This window comes from Bicyclus anynana, chromosome 25 (assembly GCF_947172395.1).
Source record: "Bicyclus anynana chromosome 25, ilBicAnyn1.1, whole genome shotgun sequence".
In the NCBI taxonomy this organism is placed as follows: Eukaryota; Metazoa; Arthropoda; class Insecta; order Lepidoptera; family Nymphalidae; genus Bicyclus; species Bicyclus anynana.
Genome location: NC_069107.1, coordinates 1304329 through 1326939, shown reverse-complemented (window position 1 = coordinate 1326939; position 22611 = coordinate 1304329). Strand labels below are relative to the sequence as shown.

At 38.0% G+C, this 22611-nt stretch overlaps 1 protein-coding gene across 3 annotated transcripts in view; it reads right to left on the bottom strand.

Moving 5' to 3' along the window:
* The window catches only part of LOC112056489 (potassium voltage-gated channel protein Shal), a 70886-nt gene that overhangs the window by 13177 nt on the left and 35098 nt on the right, over nucleotides 1-22611 (bottom strand). For all 3 annotated transcript variants that reach the window (XM_052889279.1, XM_052889277.1, XM_052889278.1), the window contains exons 2-3: nucleotides 2458-2620; nucleotides 1170-1358 (exon numbers count right to left, since the gene is read on the bottom strand). In XM_052889279.1, coding sequence (XP_052745239.1) covers nucleotides 1170-1358; nucleotides 2458-2620 — 352 coding nt within the window. The remainder of the gene's footprint in view (nucleotides 1-1169; nucleotides 1359-2457; nucleotides 2621-22611) is intronic.

Below are 22611 nucleotides of genomic sequence, written 5' to 3'. Positions count from 1 at the left end.
TAGATTGGTCTCATTTAATTTTCATGAAAAACAGTTTTGTGTTAAAATCGAAATAACTGAAATACGTCTTCGAAGTCGGTTCCATTTTTAACCGACTGCAAAAAAAGGAAACCGTTTTTCGTTTTTGTCAAGCGCGTTTGGAAACCTTAATTTTAAGTTTATAACCAATTATTATCACCATTATCTATCTTATTATCTGACGTTTCACATACACGAACTTGGCTAAGTACACGAAAGTGTACTTAGCCTAATTGAAATAAATGAATTATTACTTGGACTTTATAATTTTGACGAAAGTCCGTCCATTGCACACTCTCGATAAAGGCCACCGCATAACATAGGATTTCATAGTATTAAATCAATACTAATATTATAACTAAGTAAGTCCGTCTGTATGTTAACTTTCACGGCTAAGTCACTAAACCAATATAGATGAATTTTGGTACAGTAGTAATTGGAACCTTTGAACAGAACATGGGTTAGTTTTATCCCAAAAATTAAGAGATTTTTGAAAAATAATTTCATGCGGAGTAGCGGTCGTACGCTAGTTTAAAAATTAAAAAGTTATCTGAAGTGTTTTAATCATGCAAAATATTAAAAAAAATCGGACAGTTTTGCCTTCAGGTACTTCACACCCCATAACTTGAATAAATTTGGTAGAATAATGCCACAGGGTTAATTGTAAAGCTCATGCTATTTTTTTCTAATCTTAGAATTAATCTAATTTTACTATAACTACTTAATATTAAATAATTAATATTTAACTTAATATTAATATATGGATTGTGAAAAGAAAATAATTATAAAAAAATTGTGTTAATAAAATTAGAAGCGATAAACATTGCTGAATAGAATAAATGGAAAGTGATGTATGTATATAAAATATTTAAGTAAATAAAAAAAAAGTGAAATTACCCATTATAAGCTTCCTTTGTGTCCTAAAAAACCTTTGATAAAGTATCTAAAAATACCTCTCCATAAAAATCTTTAGGTAATCTTTAGGTTTATGTAACAATGACGATTTTCGGGAGTTTGATTTTTAATCATGACAAACCCACCAACCCACTTTGAAACTGTGTGGTGGGTGAATCTTATACGAGATAGGCCTTTCCCTATTTACTAAATGTAGGATGATAATGATGAAATATCACAAGGTTTGAAGAACCCACCGTAGTCCGTTCCAGACATCGCAACAGATGGTGATGCTGCAACTCGAAGATGTCCTCATCCCGACCAGCGTCATCCAGCTCGACCCCTGACTCCTGGGCAGCGAGGCGCGCTTCAGCGGCCTTCTTCTTTGACACGAAGGCAGCCCCGGACGAGGCCTTGGCGATACGGATACGCGCGAGGCGGGCTTTCTGTAATAAAATATTACCGATTGATTAAAAAATAGCCTCATAAGTGTGTGGTAAGCATAGGCGTATAACCACCCACCCTATAATGTTCAGTGCCATCCCTAGAATCCTGGGCTACTGACAAATTCTATGATGGACGGCAAAATACAAAATATACAAAGAAAAATCAATAAAATCAGTAGACCCATCATCATTTCAGAGTCCATCGTTTTACATACATTGTAATCGTCTATATTAAGTGTCGACTATCCTCAGCGGCATGTCAAGCCAGGCCCACCCTAGGAAACAATTCTAGATACGCCAATGGTGGTAAGTATATGTGGTCATTTTATCTTATGATTCAATATAAATTCTTTTGTTATTCAAGTGACAGGAACCAATTTTAATAAGTAGGTAAGGATTTTTCACTTAGTCAACCCCTTTCGAAACGCAAATAGCAATTGTGACGAAATGTTTGAAAATAATGTTTTTGAGGTAGATGTACAACTCGACCGTGGGTTATGGATCGAGATCCATAACCCACGCATCCTTTTAGCCCGTGGAATCCGGTGGTAGAGTTGTGGAAACTAAGAGGGCGCCGCGAAAACCCGAATAACAAAAGCGATGTCGTGAGTGTATTTTGTCGAAACAGCCAAAAACGTGAGGTTGTTGAAAAAAGAGAAAAAAGAACAAGATAGAGGGTAGATCGTCTCTGCCCTTAACACCCTGTATGTATACTATATGTGGGAAATTATAAGCATTAAAAACTGAATATTCTTCTATTCACGATTTGACATTCAAGTTATGCTATTTAAAGCACCAAACGTTACCGTAAGATAAGAGACTGCTAACACCATCTAGTGATACATTTGATAACTTAAATTGTGATTTTAGTTCAATAAAAATTGCGACAACGACGACATCGCAGTTCGCGACCCAAACAATCGCAAACCCAAACCCTTAGGCTGAAAGGCCTCAACCCCAAGAGAGGTTAGAAGAGAGACCCGGGTGAGCAGGTCCTTCGCGACTCACCCGGGCAAGGAGGCAAAGCCTCGAGGCCTGTATCCCCGCCCCATTCTTACGGGTGGAGAAGACCCACACGTCGTTAACCGAAATGACTGACCCTCTGCGCCTTCCGCTTGTCAGCGCGCTGGTTCTGGTGGTAGATGCGCGAGAAGTTGGACACGATGACGGGCACGGGCAGCGCTATGACCAGCACGCCGGACAGGGAGCACACGCCGCCGACTATCTTGCCGGCTATCGTGCCCGGGACCATGTCGCCGTAGCTGGAATAGACGAAACAAGAATTTTAATTGTTTTAAATTTGAAGCATCAGTACCTCGACGGTCCAGAGTCCGGACCGGCCAGCTAGGGTATTGTCGTACCCACACCTGATACAGTATTTTCCACTAGTTAAATAGGAATGGAATATTAAAAAATATAAAATTCTTTAAAAAAAGACCCTTATTTATAGTTACGAGTAGCTATAGTAACAGATGAACTAACTGAATAGATCAACAAGTAGAAAATCATCATCTATAAACGATAGAGTATTTTTTCGCAGAGTATACGGATATCTCACCAATTAATGATAAATTTCGATCATATTTTATGAAATATTTTATTGCTATTTTTTAATATTAAGTACCTAAACATAAGTTTTAAAACCTGTAGAACTAGATGAATTTGATTAAACTTAAAATCTTGATTATTAGGCTACGTGTATTTTAATTTAATTATTTAACAACAACGCAACGTCACACTAAAAGATAATTTCATGTTTAGGGCTTGGAAGTCTCTACAAAAGCCCACGTCCAGCAGTGGACGTCCATTGGCTGATTAGATGATGATGATGACTAATAGCGTCTCTTCTTCTCTTCTTGGTCGCATTTTTCATTGCTGAAGGTCGTGTCCGCACTGCAGTCCCTTCGATGCGTTGTTAACGATTCCCCTCCACACATTCCGGTCCTCAGCTTTTCTAATGGTTGTTGTTACAGGGAGTCCAGTGAGTGACTTAACCTGGTGAGACCAGCGGGTAGGTGATCGGTCGCGTGGTCGTTTCCCTTTCACCTTCCACTAATAGCGTATACCACTGCATAATAATCACCACATCAATATCTTTAATAGCCGATGGACGTCCACTGCTGGACGTAGACCTTTAGGATCTCCAAACACCAGTTTAGAATCGCTTGCGTCCAACGGTCAGAAATGCGACCAAATTCTCATATTCAATTCTAACCTTGATTAATTTTATTAAAGTGACATGTGTTCGTCTTTACATGCGTAAAGACGAGCACATGTCACTTTTGAAGTAGACGGCAAAACATACTTAATCCCAAATTTTCGTCTAAATCTATCGAGGTTCAACGAAATCGGAGGTTGGGGTTAATTTTGGCTTTCAATGACTGTACTAATGTTATTGTATGTAACTAGCGGTTCTATGACAATACTCTAACGATACAATCTATTTTATATTTAACATTATTTATTTAGTGTGTGTGGTAATAAAATAATTAAAGCGTACTGTATTAAAACTTAATTATTCCCAAGCAATATCGTCTAGCATTTTCCAACTAGTCTGCGACATTCAACATGGTAAAACGCCGGAAAAATGCCAATCCCCACAAGTGAATAACAAAAAGTGAAACATATTCCGGAGAGTTGTGAGAACGGAGAGCTCTCCGCAGAGCACTCTCCGTCGGAATTAGCTCAGAGCATGCGCTTAACAATAGCGAAGTTGTTGGGAATGCTTCGCAGGTTTAAAAAAAATATTACGATATTTTTTTTTCAACGCTGAAGTGAAAGGGAAAATGTTTTTTATTTCAATAAAACTTAAGTATTATGTATTTTTTTTTGTCTTTTATATGATGAGAAAGACTCGACATCACACTGAATTAAAACTGGAAATTACATTTTGTTTCAAATCATAGACAATCATTATACAGAGTGTCCCGTAATCTACTAATATTATAAAGCTGAAGAGTTTGTTTGAACGCGCTAATCTCAGGAACTACTGGTCCGATTTAAAAAATTCTTACATTGTTAAATAGCTAATTAATTGAGGAAAGCTATGGGCTATATATTATCCCCGTATTCTTACGGGAACGGGAACCACGCGAGTGAAATTAATGGATAAAATGCAAATGGTAGATACTCCATCTAATTTTCTTAAAGTATTTTAATACCAAATCTATACATATTACTGCATTAGTAAATTTAGGCAAATAGGCTGATATTATAATTCGTTTGAAGAAAAAAAATTTGAGAATTCAGTACCTCCCCATACATTTTTACCAGCAACTTTGTAACTACAAAGAGTAGACACGAGTTTTTAAAATGTTGGTATAATTCAGTCCCATGCATTTTTTAAATCGAGTCATCTTCATGAAAGAAAAATAATTATTGCACTCAAAGCATCTTCTACAAAAATGATTAAAGAGAAATTTTAAAAAAAATGTATTGTTTGGATTTTTTCAAACCTATTCAAATTAGAAAGTGTCAGAGGTAGGTAAAGGTAAAATGTTTGCTATTGAATAAAAAAAAAATTGTTTGTACATAAGCCATGATAGCCCAGTGGATATGTACTCTGTCTTCGATTCAGTGGGCGTAAAATCCGGTCCAGGGCATGTACCTCTAACTTTTCATTTAAAGAAATAAATCAAGTGTCTCGAATGGTGAACGGAAAACATCGTGAGCAAACCTGCATAACTGAGAATTATCTTAATTCAATACGCGTGTCTTCTGGCAATACGCATTGGGCCAGCGTCAGGGAAAAGGGAGGAGACTCATTTTGTGAGGAGTTTCGTGCTCAACAGTGAGCTGGATATGGGTTATAAACGATAGGTCAGTCTTTGCAAGAGATCCGATGTCGACAGTCGAAGTAAAACACAACAATTATATTTTGTGTTTATTCATATGTGTGGTGTTTTAACGATCGGAAAAATTCAATTTTCCTCCTCTCAGCTACACCTCTGGGCCTCAATTTGATAAAAAAATAAACCAATCAACCAATTTTCCGTCCAACGCGCAGCTGTGCTCAATAGGAAGTTATCATTAAACTGTTGAGATCAAAGCTGTGGACCGGGCTCTGATTTTACTCTGTTTATTCTTTACATAATTCCCGTGAACTATAAAGTAGGAATTCATAAAAATTGTGATGGTTTCTATTGTATATATTGTAAAGATCATGGGAAATTTTCTTTGAGGTTATATTTTTCATAAGCAATTTTAAAGGCCAGAAGTTTATGTGTTATAGATTAATTGATTATAAAACACGGCTAAAACTCACGTGTTATCTCTCAACCCCACAACCCCTCTCCCAGCGCGCAATGCGTGCAGCAGCGCGTCGCGCAGCTGCTACGCAGTTTGTATCGTGCCGCGATGCAAGAACCAGCTCATGACTAAGGGCCCCGTATCGGTTCGAAACTAGTCGGGCATATTCCGACGTAATATCACGTGAGTTTTAGCCGTGTTTCATAATCAATTAATATGAATAACACTCACGATAGATTTTTTAAGGTAATAAAGATATTTGAAAAATTATTACTTATTTTTAGCTGGTTGCTATACTTTATTTTTAATTACGTTTTACTAGTTGTATGTATATAAAAAACAGCAACAAAGGTTCATTTTATTTTATTTCATTATTTTTTTCGGAGTGTGGGTTCGAATCCGATCCGTGACATGAACCAACTTTTCAGTTATTTGCATTTTAAGAAATTACCTAAATTAGAGATACATACCAAAGAAAAAGTAAATTCTCTGGTGTGCAGGTTTCCTCACGATGTTTTCCTTCACAGTTTGAGACACGTGATATTTAATTTCTTAAAATGCACCCAACTGAAAAGTTGGAGGTGCTCCCCGAACCGGATTCGAACCCACACCCTCCGGGATCGGAGACAGAGGTCATAACCACTGGGTTATTACGGCTTGACTCGAACCCAGAACCGCATAATCCGAAGCCACATAGCTAACCACTGGACCATCGAGACTCATCACGAGTGTAGTCACGTGGCGCGTGTTTATTATCGCAGCTTTACGAGTTGACGCGGAACAACTTGTGGACGCTAACAAACGCACATAATTTACGCGACGTGTTAATGTTAAAACAATACACGTATAAAATACTATAAAACAATGTAAAATGGGACGGTCTGACTGTTTGTTTTTAAACATTCTGTAAGACCTGAGTTCACCAACTTTCATTTAAACGGCGTTTACAAAACCAGCCCGTCAAATATTAAACGTAGTTTGAACAAGTTTGTTCATCAGATGTTTTTTGACTCTGGTTGAGTGATTGAGAACGGCGAATGAACGATATATGAACAATTTATTTATTATCTATAATCTATAACAGCATTGCTAACTTGCGAGGAATTCCGCAAATACCGGGAAATTTTTGGGGAATTGAGATATGTTCTTTCCTCAATTTATGGAGTTTTCGCTTTGAATTGAAGGGATTTAGAAAAACACATATTGGCAACAACGATTTATTATTTACCATGTCAATTTGTCATTTTTTTTATATTGTTTTTGGAAATTTGGCAGCATCCAGTGGCATAAAACCTCGAAGCTAGGAAATGATTGATTTATGGGAGACAATAAATTATTTCTGAGATGAAAAATATACTCTTTTATAATTTTACGGGTCCTTTGCATTTTGGTAGTTGAGAGAGTAAACTTCAGGAAACTTGCGAGCGTTACATAAACATAGCCTGCAAATATATCTGTCAAAGACGTCTTAACCAAAGAATAAACGGAGTACGCAAGCTCGGTTAAGATAACCGCCCGATTTACGCCCATACCCGGCATATGGGCTGTGGTGAACACGAAATTTGGACTTAATGGCGTTTAACTTATTTAAACGGTTGATTATATTTAAACGAATGTCGGTGAACTCAAACCTAATACTGGTACTTAACGATGGCCTATCGCGATAGCATACTATGGATAAATACTTATACTCATACAGGGTGCTCGGGAATATTTCCCATAACTTCAAGGTGTTGACAAGTCCACTTATAGGAGCCGAACTGTGTAACTATTTTTTTTAACTAAAAATTTTTAGTTAAAATAATATTTTTTGAAGTTTACTCCTTAAGAATCAGTTTGTCATAGGTAAATAGCCCCCGGTATGAAAAAAATATGGGCAGTAAAATTTGATGAACGAATGACAGCGTTGCGTTTTTTGTGCGCAACCTATTCTTCGCACCTTTCACCGTGTTTGCGGCTTGCTGCTCCACGCGCACCTTTCACTTTTCAGGCGTAGGTATTGAGACGTACATAGTGTATACTGCAGGGCAACATACACCTATTTAGACAGTGGATCTAAAAGAGTAAACTCCATTCGTGCGTCGGAGCTGACACACCCTTTTTTAATTTTTGGTAAAACCCTTGTGAAAAGTATGTTTTTTTTAATTCTACGGGAATGGTAAAAAAATAGTCGCGTGCTTCTGCTAGTAAAATAATAGAATAGTAGCACAGTTCATGAAAAATTTCGTCGACGTTCACGCATTCGTAAAAAACTGACACGCAGACAAAAACAACAACATACTCGTAGTATGAGTTTCTTTTAGCTCCCACTCGTCACTAATAAAACTTGGCTTATATTAGTGAACGCACGAACGACATTTTGTTTGCGAAACTTTTCGTTGTCTGCATGCATTCTGCAAAGTTTACAGCGATGTGACATCGCTCATTTTCATGGCAACTTCGTTGTTAGTGACATTTTATTTTTAACATCCCAGAGAAATAAAGTTCAAATTCTAATAAAACTTATTATAGGCGAATATTAAATCGACGAGTGTAAAATAACGAAATCACGCCCCTGTTACGTCTTTTCTAAAATCCATGAATAAATTTTCCAAAATAGTCTTATCAATCAATACTAATAATAAGAGGTAAAGTTTGTGGTATTGCCGTAATCTCTGGATCTTCTGAATCAATTTTGGAAATTCTTTTACCAGTAAAAAGCCATGTTTTTTGTGAGTGTCTTAAACTATATTTTCATACACATGTTTCCACAGGAACAGGAACTATTTGAGTTAAAAAGCGCACGGTTAGTATAAAATAATTTACATTTATTAAACGGATAGGCCGTGATAGCCCAGTGGATATGACCTCTGCCTCCGATTCCGGAGGGTGTGGGTTCGAATCCGGTCCGGGGCATGCACCTCCAACTTTTCAGTTGTGTGCATTTTAAGAAATTTAATATCACGTGTCTCAATCGGTGAAGGAAAACATCGTGAGGAAACCTGCAAACCAGAGAATTATCTTAATTCTCTGCGTGTGTGAAGTCTGCTAATCCGCATTGGGCCAGCGTGGTGGACTATTGGCCTAACCCCTCTCATTATGAGAGGAGATTCGAGCTCAGCAGTGCGCCGAATATGGGTTGATGACGACGAAACGGATAGGTGGTCGGTTTAAGTATTAGTATGCTGAATTTGGAATTTATAAATTGAACCACTTCCTCTTAACACGTTCGCTGCGGAACTGATTTTTCTGTACTTTCCCCTGGTGCGGGAATTTTTGGCCTCGTATTAAAACTTTATGTGGTGCGGAACGAGGTTAATTGACCTCGTAACTCTTGAAGACACTAAAATACTTTTTTATGTTACGAGGTCAATTGACCTCGTGCCGCAGCAAATGTGTTAACTTAGGATTTATTTTAGTCCTACTCACAAAGACAAAGTTTGAATAAACCTATTAAGTCGGTTGAATTAAAAATATATATTTTGTATGTAAAAATATTTAGTCTTACGACATGTCGTATTGTACAGTTTTAGTGTACATCACAGTATAATAATGAGAATATCGATCGTTTGGTTTATGCTTCGAGCTTCGAGATGCGATACGTTGGCCTACAGCCAGCTACCTGCTGAAAGTGAAAACCGAAATGCTATGAATATGACGCTCTACACATATAGTGCCGTGATAGCCCAGTGGATATGATCTCTGTCTTCAATTCGGGCGTAGGTTCGAATCGAAGTTATGTGCATTTTAAGAAATTAAATATCACGTGTCTCAAACGGTGAAGAAATAACATCGTAAGGAAACCTGCATACCAGAGAATTTTCTCTGTTCTCTGCGTGTGTGAAGTCTGCCAAGAATCGAAGTTATGTGCATTTTAAGGAATTAAATATCACGTGTCTACTGGTGAAGGAAAACATCGTGATTAAACCTGCATACCAGAGAATTTTCTCTATTCTCTGCGTGTGTGAAGTCTGCCAATCCGCATTAGGTCAGCGTGGAGTACTATTGGCCTAACCCCTCTCATTCTGAAAGGAGTCTCGAGCTCAGCAGTGAGCCGAATATGGGTTGATAATGATGATGATGATAAATGTCAAATCGTGAATAGAAGCTCTTTCTTAATTCTTTATAAGGATTTTTTTAATTCTTTACATGTGTGAGAGCTGCCAATCTACATTGGGTCAGCATATTGATCACCTTAACCCTTCTCATTCTGAGAGGAGACTCGTGCTCAACAGTGAGTGGAATATTTTTTTCAAGGCTTAGTTTACAAGCATTTTTAAAGCGTCAGGTTATGTCATGAAAAATATTTAATGGTGATAATAAAAGTGTTACCTACTTTAAATTAAACTTACAATTAAAGTTACGAGGGTGCCAAAGGCGCCTTGATACTGTTCATTCATTTATAATATTACCTAGTATTAAAATAACACGGTGTCTAGCTATAAACAAGTCCATGGGTCAATTTATAAAAGCGAAGCTAAAAGCAAGCGTTAAATAATGAACGATGCTCTCGGATGTACGCTAAAATATTGCTCTAAAATCTAGAAGCCGGCCCGTGTCAGCGGTGAAATTTTAATCTTCACTTGTATAGCCTGCGATAGCGAGACATACCTCAAGTTACTGTTTGTCATTATTAGTCATGTCAGTATTAGTATGGTAGCCAATAGGCTAGTAGACACTTTTTTTTAAATTTTCATTACCTTAAGATATATTTCATTACATTAAGATTAAAAATAAATATCAATTTTTTTGAGACGAAGTTTTTTTTTATATTTATTTGGCCTGTCGGCCATGGTGGCCTTTACGTCAACTGTTTCATGACGTCACGGACAGAGCGTCGTGAATTTTTAAGAGTGTGCAATATGTAATTTGGTGGTTACACATGGTTCTGGATCTCAGATTCTGGAAAAGTTAGGAGCCTGATATTTGGGTAAATGATATTTCAAAGTGTTAGCTTCGTTATTACTATACCAAATACACAATTTGTAAAACTTTTCGCGATAGTTTATTTTTTTGGAAAATACATGTTTTGCTCACATTTTGTTTTCAATCTCAGGAAAAGCAAACTTATTTTCTTAAATTTTTGTTTTGTATAGAAAATTACTGTATATATCTTGAATATGGCCATTTTGTTTTTCGTTATGTTGTTTAATTTACTTGCAATTAGGTAAAAATGGTTTTGGCGCTCACGTCATATTTGCGTCGCGCGTCTCTTGACAAACATTTTTATCAAACGGAGCGTTTAATAAAAATATTGGCTAACAATTACTTTAAAGTTTAGTACACCAAGTAACATTATCTAACTACCCGCCGTAACTATCTGACGTCACAGATTTTGATCTAAATACTCGATCCAAATGGTGCCTAAATTTATCTCCAATAATTTAACACCTAGCATTACGTGCGACTAGGTATGATAACCTGGTTTAGTTTACCGCCATAGCTATTTCTGAACGCTAAGCAGCTTTAGCGACCGGCTTTAGCTTGAGCCGTGATAGCCCAGTGGATATGATTCGGAGGGCGTTGGTTCGAATCCGGTCCGGGGCATGCACATCCAACTTTTTAGTTATGGCGTTACTTTGCGGAAGTTCATCATGATTATATAATGATTTATTTATTTTGCTATCATCCGCGAAAAGCCGACGAACCCATGCGACAACGTCACCCAGGTCCGACAAAGTACTCTCTACGTACGTTTCACCCCGAAACCGGTGCATCCTCAGGAGATGTTGACTCTACGCATGGGTCGCATTTTGAGAGGAGACTCGTGCGCAACAGTGAGCGGTAAATGTATTTAATGATGAAGCTTTACTCTCAAAAAAATGTATGGGAGATAGATCCGATCGACAATTTGATAACGGGAATGACATTTATTATGAACACGTGTCCACGTGTTCATAATAAATGTCATTCCCATATTTTTTTTTAATTTCAAAGCGGTTGCGATGAGGCCCTAGCCAAGTGGCACATCGATTCTCTTTCTACAATCGCAAACTTTTCGAAAATTAAAAAAAAAATAGGGAATGACATTCACTATCAACAGTGGCCTAATTCACTATTTTGGTCTTTATTATCAACTGATTGAAGTGGACAACAAAAGTGTCATTTACATACTATATGTTATACACCGTAAGCACCGGATGACATTTGTAATTTATATCTGTACAGGTTACTCTTATGGCCGTAATAAGTTAGGTTAGAATAAAACACTATGCAGTTACACAGTATGCGTCTTACCCGCACAACGTCACGGAACGCAAGTGTGGTACGACTTCTGTTTCGTTTCCCCGCGCCCGCACTCCGCACGCAGTGCTTGTAAGTTGCATACATTTATTATATGTTACAATATCATATCATATGTGCACGACATTTTGTCAATTGATTTGTTTGTAATTTTGATGGGTTGATAATAAAAACATAATAGGAAATAGGCCAGCTGGTCACGTGATCAAGCTGTCGATCGCATCTGTCATTCCCATACATTTTGTTAGTTTTCGGAACGTTAGCGTTTGTAGATAGAGAATCGACGTGATACTTTAAAGTTATGGATAAAACTTCTCTTGCATTGAAGGTAAAAACAGAAAGCACAGCAAGTGATCTCCGAAACAACAAAAGTTTGAGAATCTCGGGTCTTAGAAGAAGCTTTTTACTCCTAAGATCCGAAAGATCTATTTTCATCTTCACCTGAATAGCAATAAGAGTTATTTTTGTCCCCAATCTGTCACACACATTTCGAATGACATTGATTTTCTGTCTGCAATGCGGCCCGAGTCGAGGCATTTATGCAACGGTGTTTTAAACCGAAGTGGCATAACTCAATTTTAATAAATTTGTGTTTGCGATTGAATTTTGTAGCGTCAACACTGCCTGTATTTGGTACACAGAGAAACGAGCGTTGGTACATACATATTTCGTCGGATCTGGGTCATACAAAATTGTGAAGCTTCTACGTATAACAGTACTAGCTGACGCCGCGCGGTTTTACCCGCGTGGTTCTCGTTCCCGTAGGAATTCGGGGATAATATATAGCCTATAGCCTTCCCCGATAAATGGGCTATCTAACACTGAAAGAATTTTTCAAATAGGACCAGTAGTTCCTGAGATTAGCGCGTTCAACCAAACAAGCAAACAAACTCTTCAGCCGTATATATTAGTGTAGAAGTATAGATATAGATAGATGACCGACTTAAAAAAAACAGAAGGTTCTCAATTTGACGCGTATTTTTTTATTAATGTTACCTAATAACATTCTCATTTCTTAACCAATTTTGAAAATTATTTTTATTTTGTTTGTTAGAGACTTCCAGATTAGTCCCATTTAACTTTCAGAAAAATCGGTTCAGTAATTTTGTGTTAAAATGAAAATAACGAAATTGCCCTTTCATTACTGATTTCATTACATTATTAAGCTAGGACACCAGCGCCGGACCGAGGTAAATTTTAGAATGGAGCGAGATCCAATTATGGCGCCTTTCGCGCACGTAAATTCATCACATAAATTTCTTTTCGATCTTGTCTTTACCATTTCGGCGCCCCCTAGGATTTGGCGCCTGGAGCGACCGCTCCGTTCGCCGTATGGACGGTCCGGCCCTGTAGGACACACTAAAAAGGGAAAAATACGGCGGCGCCTTCACAGTGATGCATTAACTCGAGCCGTTTAAATCATGAAGTTTTAGAATTTTCACAGTTCTTTCCCCTGGTTCTTTTATAAACTGCTTTAATTATCACGCCACTGGCTTGGCACCGCCTTCAAAAAGCCAGAGTTAGCTGACAGAAACTGAGCGCTACCGTATCTTCTTCTTCTATACTAATAAAACTTACGAGTTTGTTTGATTGTTTGATTGAACGCGCTAATCTCAGGAACTAGTTGTCCGATTGGAAAAATTCTTTCAGTGTTAGATAACCCGTTTATCGAGGAAGGCTATATATTATTCCCGTATCCTATCCTATAACCTATATCCTACGAGAACGGGAGCCACGCGGGTAAAACCGCGCGGCATCAGCTATTTAAGAATAAAATCAAAGAATTATTGCTCAAGAAATGTTACTATTCTATAAAAGATTATTTAATTAACATTTTTTAATATACTTTGACGTAATTGATTGACACTTTAGAGAATAAGAAATTTGAATATACTTACATAAATAAATTTAGTGCGCTTAAGATTTTGTAAAAATTAATTTAATTTCATATTTATTTTGATTATAGTGTTTTAAGAAATTTGCATGCCAGTATATGGCGAATTGTATAACGTACCTACTTCAACATTGTTGTATACCAGCTAATGCACCTAAATATATTGAAATTGAAAAATTCAAAGTAATCAGAAGGTAGCACATTTGGATATGTTATTTTTTGCTATTTAGTTTATTTTTGTGATTTTGAAGTCGGTTTAATTTTTTTGTTAAAAAAATTTTAGAAGTGACAACTTCTTATGGAAGTAACGAGAACGCTAAGTAACCGCTTAGTAACGTAACGCGTTACAGCGCCACTCTGTCTAGCTTGTGCTCGAGATAAGCAACTTAGATTAGTTTAAGTTATCACTTCTGTCGAGCGTTCAGAGCATACGTTTTTTTTTAACTTTTGTTAGTAGTTAGTTTTTTTTATCTTTAGTTAGATAGTGTTTGTTAGTAGTAGGTAATAAAGGTAGTCTGTTAAAATATTTAAAAAAATCATTATATTAAAAGCAAATTTAAGGCTAAATAAGCAGGACTATTTATATATTTTTATATTAAAAATCCAGTTTGCTTAATAACACCATTTGACAGATAAACTTATCTTAACTAATTCACAAACTCCAGTTAGATATTTAAATAAATGCAAGAAAATGTGCTCTTTTATAAAGTGCAATAAGCCCGTGCAAAACTTGCACATAACGTGAAGTGAACGTTTTGTATATTAAAGTTCCTTTTAAGTTAAAGCCACAGCATTTATTTTTTATTAGAAGAAGAAGAAACCATAGAGCTCAAGCCGTCTTTTACAACGACGAAAATAATTCATAAAGATAAGCAAAGAAAGTTAGCTGGTTAGTTATAATGACTATCACAACCTATACTTCAATATTTTCTCCTAGGGATTATATAGGGATCCAAGGGATTATATATCTATACTAATATTATAAAGAGGTAAAGTTTGTAAGTTTGTAAGTTTGTCACATTCTTTAAATGGGGTAATCTTCGGAACTACTGGTCCGATTTCAAAAATTCTTTCATTAGTAGAATGCTACATTATCGGGGAGTGCTATAGGCTATATTTTATATAGCTATTGTATATATTAGCCGAGTTATCACAGTTTTTGTCATACAGGTCGGACCGAAAATCCTCTTAAACAGACTTATTCGCATGCGCTGCCTTAACTATTGCGTAAACTTAAAATTAATGTATAGAGACTTTATGTATCTTTAAAAGTTCTACAAAAAAGTCCGCGACACCATATATCTATCTTCTATATATTAGCATATATAGTACCTTTTGTGTTTTTAGGGAAGTGGTAGGGTAGGGGTAGGATAGGCGTGAGATAGGGGTACGGGTGGGATAAGGGTAGGAAAGGGATAGGGTACGGGGAGGTTAGGGGTAGGATGGGGGTAAGGTGTAGGTAAGTTAGGGGTAGGTTTGGGGTAGGGTAGGGGTAGGGTAGGGGTATGGTGGGGGTAGGGTAGAGGTAGGGGTTGGGTAGGGTAGGGTTAAGGTAGTGGTAGGGTAGGGGTAGGGTAGGGTAGGGGGGGTAAAGTTGACATCGAATTTTACGCGGACGAAGTCGCGTCCGCTAGTTATTAATATTTAGACTATTCTTTTAGATTTTATTTAAAACTAGCAGACGCCCGCGACTTTGTTGGCTTGGAATTCAGTTTTTTTTACAAACCCCGCGGGAACCATGGACTTTTCCGAGATAAAAGTAGCGTATGTGTTACTCCAGAGTAAAATCTATTTCCATTCTAAATTTCAGCCAAGTCGCTTCAGTAACCGCAGCGTAAAAGAGGAACAAACATACACACATACAAACTTTGGCCTTTATAACATTAGTGTTTTTTTTTAATTCTGTACAAGTTAACCCTTGACTACAATCTCACTTGGTAAGTGACGATGCAATCTAAGATGGAAGCGGTTAAATTTGTTAGGAGGAGGATGAAAATCCACACTTCTTTCGGTTTCTACACGACATCCTACGGGAACACTAAATCACTTGGCGGCCACGGCCGAAGCCTCCCACCAGCCTGGACCTGGACCAATTAAGAAAACCTCAATCGACCCAGCCGGAGATCGAACCCAGACTTCCGTCTCGTAAAACCAGTGCGCATACCACTGCGCCACGGAGGACGTCAAGTCACGAGATAGTGTGGTGGATACATAACTTACTATCATACACAGAACACTGTGCGAGCTTATAAAGATATATTCTAACTAATTACCTATAATTAACCTAATAGCTCATTAATATTCCCACAAAAATACATAGCGTAGTCCATATTTTATTCGACTACGTTTTTCTGAGTTAGGCCACTTTGCTTCTGACTGCTTCGCTTAATATGGGGCAAGCGGAATTAATAACTGCTTTTATTGAATTACTTGACGCTTTTATTTTCAAGAATGTTTTTAATTCGAAGCCGTGCCGGGAAACGTAACAGCTGTGAAAAACGTGGGAAAAATACCTAGTACAGCGTATTGTGTGATTTTTATAAAAAATTTTGAAGTGAATGCTTTGGTTTGGGATTTATGAATATAAAACCTAGCTTCAGTGAAACGTTTTTTGTGAATTTCTTTAAAAAAAATCCGTGACAAATTTGACTAGGCAGGGAAAACAATACGAACGGAGAAGGGAATTCCTTAGCCCTACATCCTTTGGTTACAAGTCCGAGGATCTACTCGAAGTTTTTCTCTCTACCACGCGATGGACCCGGCACCCGCACGGTGAATCCATGGAATGCAAAGATATTCATCTCAATACAAAATTATAGCCGAGCTGAGATAGCCCAGTGGATTTGAACTCTGCCTCCGACAGAACTTGCCAGACTACAATGATGATGATGTCTTAAAATAAATAGTCCAACGACCAAAAACCGAACGTCCGGTTAAGTAAAATTAATTGGTAAGCCTCAATAACTCAACGGTAAGAGCGGTCGGACTCATCACCGAGGGGTGGTGGTTCGATCCTCACCCCGTTGGTCTGTTGTCGTACCCACTCCTAGCACAGTATTTCCCGACTAGTTGGAGGGGAATGAGAATATTGGTCATATTATAAAAAATATATACATATATGGCAAATATTCTTTTTAAAAAAAAAAGTCCGGCCCTCTAACCGCAACAGTTTAGATGTAATTTAAAAAGGTTAAAGTTATTCAAAAGGGGTGTGCTTTGCTCTGGCTATAAATAGAAATAGTGACGTGAAATGTAAACAACTCAAGGCCAGCGTAGTCGACATGGAAACTGTGACTGCCAGACTTACCCCCTGGCGTGCAACTCATAGCGATGAGCGCAAGGTTTTCAACTAGGGTAAGCACCGCACCGTATGTACAAATTGTAAAAAATCTAAATTTCTTGTCCAATGCAGGATCGTAATGAATCCTGCAATGCATTTCTACTAGAATGCTAAGAAATGTTATGTATTTGCATCTATGAAGTGCATGCCATTGCGGACATAGATGCTCAAAATCATTGTCTACCACGAGTACCTACTCATGACAAGCCTGTATTGTGGAAGAAATCCATTTTGTACGTATAACGCCTAGGCTTAACCTTATTTTAAAACGACCAAGTACTTTAAAGTAAGTGCATTTTTTATTTTCCTCTGCATAATTTGAAAATTAATGCCCCCCCCATTACTTTACATGACGTGACGGAATGGGTACCAAGGGGAAAAAAAAGAAAAAGAGGTCGTCAGAAAAGGAGATGGAGAGACGTCTCACAAATTGGCACGGCCTGGATGCGTACAGCCCGAAACAGGAAAATATGGAAAGATTTGGGGGAGGCCTACGCCGTACAGGCGACTTGTTTCTAGTGTAATTATCTCTTTTTATATAATGTTAGATTGTAAGTTAAAATTGTAAGACGATGCTAGAATAAAGGCTTTTTATTATTATTTACCCATTACTTTACATCGTGGCAACCCTCCGAAAAGCGTCACAAATGAAGATCTGGACCCTTGTACACCTGCTTGAAAAGATCTTGAAACCTAAAGCCACTAGGCTAGGCTACTATAGTATTTTTCTCGGCATAATTTGAAAAATAATGTCCACAATTTATTTGTGTGTGGGTGTATATGACTTCGTTTCGGGTGTTTGTTTAAATTTCTTTAGACCTTGGCTTTGATCGTAGTAAGGCCCTGTCAAAAACTTAATCACCCTATTTGTACAATGATCTAAATGAGGTATGTTTGACTATTACAAGCTCGTTCCATAGATGGAACATCATAAAAAGGCTGTAATATCAAAAATAGCGGGAGATATACAGTGGCGCGCGCCGGTCCAATAAGCTTTATGTTTATGGTGTAGTGGTGGACTTCGTTTACGGCCCCTGTTCAATTACCTATTCGTGGTACATCACTAAAATGTGTTAACAACACTAGTTTTCTTTTCCACCTGCAAAATGAAGCCTCAAAGTCACTCAGCGGGTGATGGAGCGAGCTATGCTTGGAATTTCTCTGCGTGATCGAATCAGGAATGAGGAGTTTCGCAGACGAACCAAAGTCACTGACATAGCTCAGCGAGTCGCGAAGCTGAAGTGGCAATGGGCAGGCCACATAGTTCGAAGAGCCGATGGACGTTGGGGTCCCAAGGTGCTGGAATGGCGACCCCGCACCGGAAAGCGCAGTGTTGGTCGACCCTATTACTAGGTGGACCGAGGATATTAAGCGGGTTGCAGGGAGCCGCTAGATGCTGGCAGCTCGAGACCGTTGTGTTTGGAGGTCCATGCAAGAGGCCTATGTCCAGCAGTGGACGTCTATCGGCTGATAAGGTAAGGTGAGGTAAGGTAAGTGGGTGAAACTCCTTAATGGAACCTTAGCGGGGTCAGCGGATGTTGAACGTAGAAGCATGGCATGATGGCGCCCGAAGGTAGAAGCAGAAGAGATGGGCGGAACGACTCTAAGCGCGTCTCCTCAGAGAATCAGCCTCACCATTAGATCAGCTTCTATCTTCACCACAAAAAACAAGTACCTTCACAGAAAGTAAAAGTAAAAGAAATTTTTAAAGAGCAACTGTTCTTGCCAGCTCTTCTCAACAGAACCTGCCTTCCGAGCCAGTGGTAGTCTTTACAAATAGTCAAACTTGTTTCAAAAGAGTTTGTAAGCTAAGCCTCATCATCATCATCATATCAGCCGATGGACGTCCACTACAGGACATAGGCCTTTTGTAAGCTAAGCCTACTTGAAATAAATGAATTTTGAATTTTGACTCAGACCTCGACTTAGGATGGATTTTTTGAGAAACAGCTTTTAGTCTTAACGGCAGTAAGTAAAAGTCCATCAAAAATGGCGCCGAGTCATTCGCCCTCTGCCGTCATCGAGTCTTTTACGTCATAAAGAGTAACAAATCATAAATAACACTCGACCAGTAACAGGATATACGCTGGATGTGTGCGATCAAAAAACCATTAGTATAACTCTAATGGTATTGGCACAGAATACATTATAGTACAAGATTGGCCAAATGTTGGACAAATATCTACATATGTTTGCGTATTCATCATCTAAAATTGACTAGCTGACGCCGCGCGGTTTCACCCGCGCGGTTTCCGTTCCCGTAGGAATATAGGGATAATATATAGCCTATAGCCTTCCTCGATAAATGGGCTATCTAACACTGAAATAATTTTTTCAAATCGGACCAGTAGTTCCAGAGATTAGCGCGTTCAATCAATCAATCAAACAAACAAACTCTTCAGCTTTATAATATTAGTATAGATATCGTAATTAATTGTTTAACATGTCAAGAAAAACAAAATTCCGGACCCCTATAGGTTTCTATACATCGTACTAAAATGCTACATCGCCTGGCGTCTTTTCCGGTAGGGTAACCAGCCATGGCCGAAGCCTCCCACCAGCCAGACCTGGACCAATTGAGAAACCTCAATCGGCCGGAATCGAACCCAGGCCGTCTGTCTAAATACACCGCGCATACCACTGCGTCACGGAGGACATCTTAAAGAACACCATTTTACCTTCCCAAATATATAAATAATCTAAATAACGTGACAACGAGAAATAATTTTAGGTATATAGTGGGTTCGAATCCGGTCTAGGGCATGCACCTCAAACTTGTCAGTTGTGTGCATTTTAGGAAATTAAATATCACGTGTCTCAAACTGTGAAGGAAAACATCGTAAGAAAACCTGCATACCAGAGAATTTTCTTAATTCTCTGCGTGTTTGAAGTCTACCAATCCGCACTGCGCCAGCGTGTTGGACTATTGGCCTAACCCCTCTCATTCTGAGGAGACTCGAGCTATGCAGTGAGCCGAATATGAGTTGATAACAATGAACGTCATACACGCGACTGTCACCGTGCCCATGCTATCTGAAAAATACTTTAGCGGATGTCCACGATACTTCGTCCTCGTAAAATTTCGTTTATCACAAATTCTGATTGGATTCCCGAAACAAAACCATAATTTGTTTCAGGATACACGTAGTCTTTATGTTACTCAGTAATCTTCTCTACGAACCAGTGAAATTCCCGTTAAAATCGGTTTTTGACGGCCTCCGTGGCGCAGTGGTATGCGCGGTGGATTTACAAGACGGAGGTCTTGGGTTCGATCCCCGGCTGGGCAGATTGAGATATTCTTAATTTGTCCACGTCTGGCTGGTGGAACGCTTCGGCCGTGGCTAGTTACCACCCTATCGGCAAAGACGTACTGCCAAGCGATTTAGCGTTCTGGTACGATGCCGTGTAGAAACCGAAAGGGGTGTGGATTTTCATTCTCCTCCTAACAAGTTAGCCCGCTTCCATCTTAGACTGCATCATCACTTACCATCAGGTGAGATTGTAGTCAAGGGCTAACTTGTAAAGAATAAAAAAAAAAAATTAAAAAAAAAAAAAATACTTACTAGGCTTTTAGTTCAATAATATATCCTACTAGTATTATAAACGCCAAATTTTGTATGGACGTTTTTTTGGATGTTTGTTACTCTTTAACGCTGCAACTTGAACCGGTTTGTTTTAATTGAAATTTTGGATTGGAAAAAGATTATACTCTGGATTAACACATAGGCTACTTTTCATCCTGGAACAATCCATGGTTCCCGAGGGATTTGTGAAAAACTAAATTCCACGCGGACGAAGTCGCGGGCGTCCGCTAGTCCTACTAATATTATAAACGCGAAAATTTGTATGGATGTTTGTTTGGATGTTTGTTACTCTTTAACGACGCTATTACTGAAGCGATTTGGCTGAAATTTGGAATTGAAATAGATTTTACTCTGGATTAACGTATAAGCTACCTTTTATCCTGGAAAAATCCATGGTTTCCCTATGATTTTGATGGTATGAATGTTTGTAACTCTTTCACGCCTCGACTACTGAACCGAATTAGCTGAAATTTGGTATTGAGATATATTATAGCCTGGATTAATACGTAGGCTACTTTTTATCCCAGAACAATCCATGGTTTCCGAGGAATTTGTGAAAAGCAAAATTCCACGCGGACGAAGTCGCGGGCGTCCTCTAGTAATGTGTAATCTATACTAATATTATAAAGCTGAAGAGTTTATTTGTTTGTTTGTTTGATTGAACGCGCTAATCTCAGGAACTACTGGTCCGATTTGAAAAATTCTTTCAGTGTTAGATAGCCCATTTATCGAGGAAGGCTATAGGCTATATATTATCCCCGTATTCCTACGGGAACGGGAACCACGCGAGTGAAACCGCGCGGCGTCAGCTAGTGTAATGATATGCTTAAATGGCGGACACACTGCAAAGGGTAGGCAATTAATACTAATTAGTAATTACAGTGTCTCGTAATTGACTAATTGTAATGTGTATCATCATTATGAACGATACAGATATTATGATTATTAATGCATCACAGATCTAGCGACGTGTCATACATTCAATTGTTAACTACCTATACTAAATCCATACTGGAGAAGTATTAACAAACAAATTAAAATTTGGGTATAAATCACTAGTCATTTCATACCTAATAATAATTATAACTTACTTATTGTTCAATTAATAGAAATAAATTTGATTAATAAGCTTAAAACAATTAGATATAGTATATACTATATTTCGACTAATCTATACTAATATTATAAAGTGGTAAAGTTTGTAAGTTTGTAAGTTTGTCACATTTTTTAAATGGGGTAATCTTCGGAACTACTGGACCGATTTCAAAAATTCTTTCACCAGTAGAATGCTACATTATCAAGGACTGCTATAGGCTATATTTTATATTAGTATGATATATATTCGCCGAGTTAACACAGTTTTTGTCATACAGGTCGGACGGAAAATCCTCTTAAGCAGACTTATTCGCATGCGCTGCCTTAACCATTGTGTAAAATTGAAATTAATGTATGGAGGCTTTATGTATCTTTAAAAGTTCTACAAAAAAGTCCGCGACACCATATATATTATATATTAGTATCTTCTATATATTAGCAGATATAGTACCTTTTGTGTTTTAAAAATTATTAATTTTATATACTTAGGTTTGCGTCATTATTTATGCTACTTAACTTAAATCCTTATCAAAATAAATTATTTAATAATCACAAGGATATTATGGAGATAAGATTTGCCCTTTATAGTATGTTAATTAGTTAAATAGTTTCGGAGATAATACAAAATTTCTAAAAGACGCAGAAATTCCGCTACATGACGCCCCGCGGTTATATGCGTATGCCTAGGTTAGGGGTATGGTAGAGGTAGGGCCTATCCCTATCATAGGGGTAGGGAAAGGGAAGATTACGGGTAGGGTAGGGTACGGGTAGGGTAGGGGTAGGATACAGTTAGGGTACGGGTAGGGTAGGAGTAGGGTAGAGGTAGGAGATCAATACTGAAGCCTATTTTCTATTTTTTGTCTGAATGTG